This window comes from Limulus polyphemus, unplaced genomic scaffold (assembly GCF_000517525.1).
Source record: "Limulus polyphemus unplaced genomic scaffold, Limulus_polyphemus-2.1.2 Scaffold10183, whole genome shotgun sequence".
NCBI classification, from domain to species: Eukaryota; Metazoa; Arthropoda; class Merostomata; order Xiphosura; family Limulidae; genus Limulus; species Limulus polyphemus.
This window is the reverse complement of record NW_013675793.1, coordinates 1-3538: the sequence shown is the minus strand read 5'-3', so window position 1 is coordinate 3538 and position 3538 is coordinate 1. Positions and strand designations below refer to the sequence as shown.

At 32.0% G+C, this 3538-nt stretch overlaps 1 protein-coding gene across 1 annotated transcript in view; it reads right to left on the bottom strand.

The window, feature by feature from the left end:
- The window catches only part of LOC111083582, a gene marked incomplete at its 3' end in the record, with an annotated part of 12120 nt that extends 9044 nt beyond the window's left edge, over positions 1-3076 (bottom strand). Inside the window, exon 1 of the mRNA XM_022380199.1 lies at positions 2785-3076. Coding sequence (XP_022235907.1) covers positions 2785-3070 — 286 coding nt within the window. The remainder of the gene's footprint in view (positions 1-2784) is intronic.
- Positions 3077-3538: the final 462 nt, after the last annotated feature.

Sequence of the window (3538 nt, the reverse complement as noted above, 5' to 3'; positions counted from 1 at the left end):
TTGATTGTAGTACTTATATCTTTAATTTGACAAATATTCTACCTGGCATCTATCTACAACCCAGTGTTTGATTGTAGTACTTATATCTTTAATTTGACAAATATTCTACCTGGCATCTATCTACAACCCAGTGTTTGATTGTAGTATACTTATATCTTTAACTTGACAAATATTCTACCTGGTATCTAACTACAACCCAGTGTTTGATTGTAGTATACTTGTATCTTTAATTTGACAAATATTCTACCTGGTATCTATCTACAACTCAGTGTTTGATTGTAGTAAACTTATATCTTTAATTTGACAAATATTCTACCTGGTATCTATCTACAACCCAGTGTTTGATTGTAGTATACTTGTATCTTTAATTTGACAAATATTCTACCTGGTATCTATCTACAACCCAGTGTTTGATTGTAGTTAACTTATATCTTTAATTTGACAAATATTCTACCTGGTATCTAACTACAACCCAGTGTTTGATTGTAGTTAACTTATATCTTTAATTTGACAAATATTCTACCTGGCATCTATCTACAACCCAGTGTTTGACTGTAGTAAACTTATATCTTTAACTTGACAAATATTCTACCTGGTATCTATCTACAACCCAGTGTTTGACTGTAGTAAACTTGTATCTTTAACTTGACAAATATTCTGTCTGGCATCTATCTACAACCCAGTGTTTGATTGTAGTATACTTGTATCTTTAATTTGACAAATATTCTACCTGGTATCTATCTACAACCCTGTGTTTGATTGTAGTATACTTGTATCTTTAATTTGACAAATATTCTACCTGGTATCTATCCACAACCCAGTGTTTGATTGAAGTAAACTTATATCTTTAATTTGACGAATATTCTATCTGGCATCTATCTACAACCCAGTGTTTGATTGTAGTAAATTTATATATTTAATTTGACAAATATTCTACCTGGCATCCATCTACAACTCAGTGTTGGATTGTAGTATACTTGTATCTTTAATTTGACATATTTTCTATCTGGCATCTATCTACAACCCAGTGTTTGATTGTAGAAAACTTATATCTTTAATTTGACAAATATTCTATCTGGTATCTATCTACAACCCAGTGTTTGATTGTAGAAAACTTATATCTTTAATTTGACAAATATTCTATCTGGTATCTATCTACAACCCAGTGTTTGATTGTAGTATACTTGTATCTTTAATTTGACAAATATTCTACCTGGTATCTATCTACAACCCAGTGTTTGATTGTAGTAAACTTATATCTTTAATTTGACAAATATTCTATCTGGCATCTATCTACAACCCAGTGTTTGATTGTAGTAAACTTATATCTTTAATTTGACAAATATTCTACCTGGTATCTATCTACAACTCAGTGTTTGATTGTAGTAAACTTATATCTTTAATTTGACAAATATTCTACCTGGCATCTAACTACAACCCAGTGTTTGATTGTAGTCAAATTAAAGATACAAGTATACTACAATCAAACACTGGGTTGTAGATAGATACCAGGTAGAATATTTGTCAAATTAAAGATATAAGTTTACAAATATTCTACCTGGTATCTATCTACAACCCAGTGTTTGATTGTAGTATACTTGTATCTTTAATTTGACGAATATTCTACCTGGTATCTAACTACAACCCAGTGTTTGATTGTAGTATACTTGTATCTTTAATTTGACAAATATTCTACCTGGTATCTATCTACAACCCAGTGTTTGACTGTAGTAAACTTATATTTTTAATTTAACATATTTTCTATCTGTCATCTATCTACAACCCAGTGTTTCATCATGTTTTCCGTACGAAGAAAGCTCGATAACATCTTCCATCTAAAAGTTATTTACAGTAAAATCTTCAGCCGGAACCTTAATAAGAGTTGTTAGTGTTTATTATTAACACACATTTGTCCTACATAATCATTCGATTCGAAAGAAGTCTTAACTAATGCGCTTATTGTGTTGACATTGAAGAGCTTCTGATGTCAGCTCATTAAGCGATGGTTCAATGAAACACTAGAAGATTATAAAAGCTTTCCTTGCGAGAAGGGATAGAAGTAATGCATTTATATAGAGTAACTTCAAAAGAGCTTTAAAAGTTATACTGTTAATCTCCTTGTCTTAAGATGCTACCTACAACACAGGACAAGTATGATTAATGTTCCGAAAGATATGGCCAATAAACCAAGAAGACTTATAGAGTGTGAGTAATTATTACTCGAGTAATCTTGATACGATATTTCTGTAGTAACACATCACACAGATCACTGAGAAGCAACGGATATCACTAACGCTAATTGAAGTGTTTGCGACTAAATCTTTCTCCACAAATGATCTGTAAAACACATCCTTGCTATAGCATTACCGCTTAATTATACGATATGGCGGGAAAAGGCCTTCTCAAATATTGGGATTGCGTGAGAAAAAAAAAAGATTTTGAGACAAGATTCGATTTGAGCTGAACAAAAAATAATTAAAATGTTTAGCAAATGAACACCTAAAAAAATACCACACTAAAACATGGCAAATTAGGTTATTGTAAGATGATTTTATCTATGAAAGACAAAACTGTGACAACGTTACATAGAAAAGAACAATAAAAATTGATCTTTTAATTTATATTTATCAATTCAAATCTATATGAACAAAACTTGTTAGGTTATACGCTGCCTTATCCTATTATAACAGACAAAGTGTCTCGTTTACTTTATAAATATCAATTTGTTTCACTTTACTAATTTATTTTACAACAAGAAACACTTGGAAATCACTCAACACTCACCTTTCTTTTCTCCTAATGGAGAAAGAGTTCTGACATATTTTTTCCATTCTTGACTTTTTCCTTTTGCGTTTACTGCATAAACAAAAACCTGAAACGTTCTACTGTTCGAAAGCCCTTCAACTGAAAACTCTGGTTTCTTGGCTGTAAAGTTTCTGTATTTTTTCTCTATGTTTTCCTCCCGTATTTCCAACACAAAGTGTTGACTTAAACCTCCACTGTAACCTTCGAAACAGCCAACCTCCACGCTGTTCATAGTGACATTTTTCACGGTGCAGTTTACAGGCATCTCGGGAAGCCCTACAGGAAGTCCGAACATACGTTTTTCACGAGTTTTATAGAGGTCAAATAGCCTTCTGTCTCCATTAGCTAAACACTATCCATAATAGCTAAACATTAGCTTTTGTATGTACTGAACAGATGTTGTTAGATATCCTCACACGGTACGTTTTGGATCCTGTCGTTACTAGCTAAACATAGGACTGTCTCTACTGGCTACACATTGTCGTCACCGAATAGAAACTAGCATTGTTTTTACTGTCACTGGTTAAACATTACCATTGTCTTTACTGTCACTGGTTAGACATTGCTATTGTGTTTACTGTCACTGGTTAAACATTACTATTGTATTTACTGTCACTGGTTAAACATTACTATTGTATTTACTGTCACTGGTTAAACATTACTATTGTGTTTACTGTCACTGGTTAAACATTACTATTGTGTTTACTGTCACTGGTTAAACATTACTATTGTG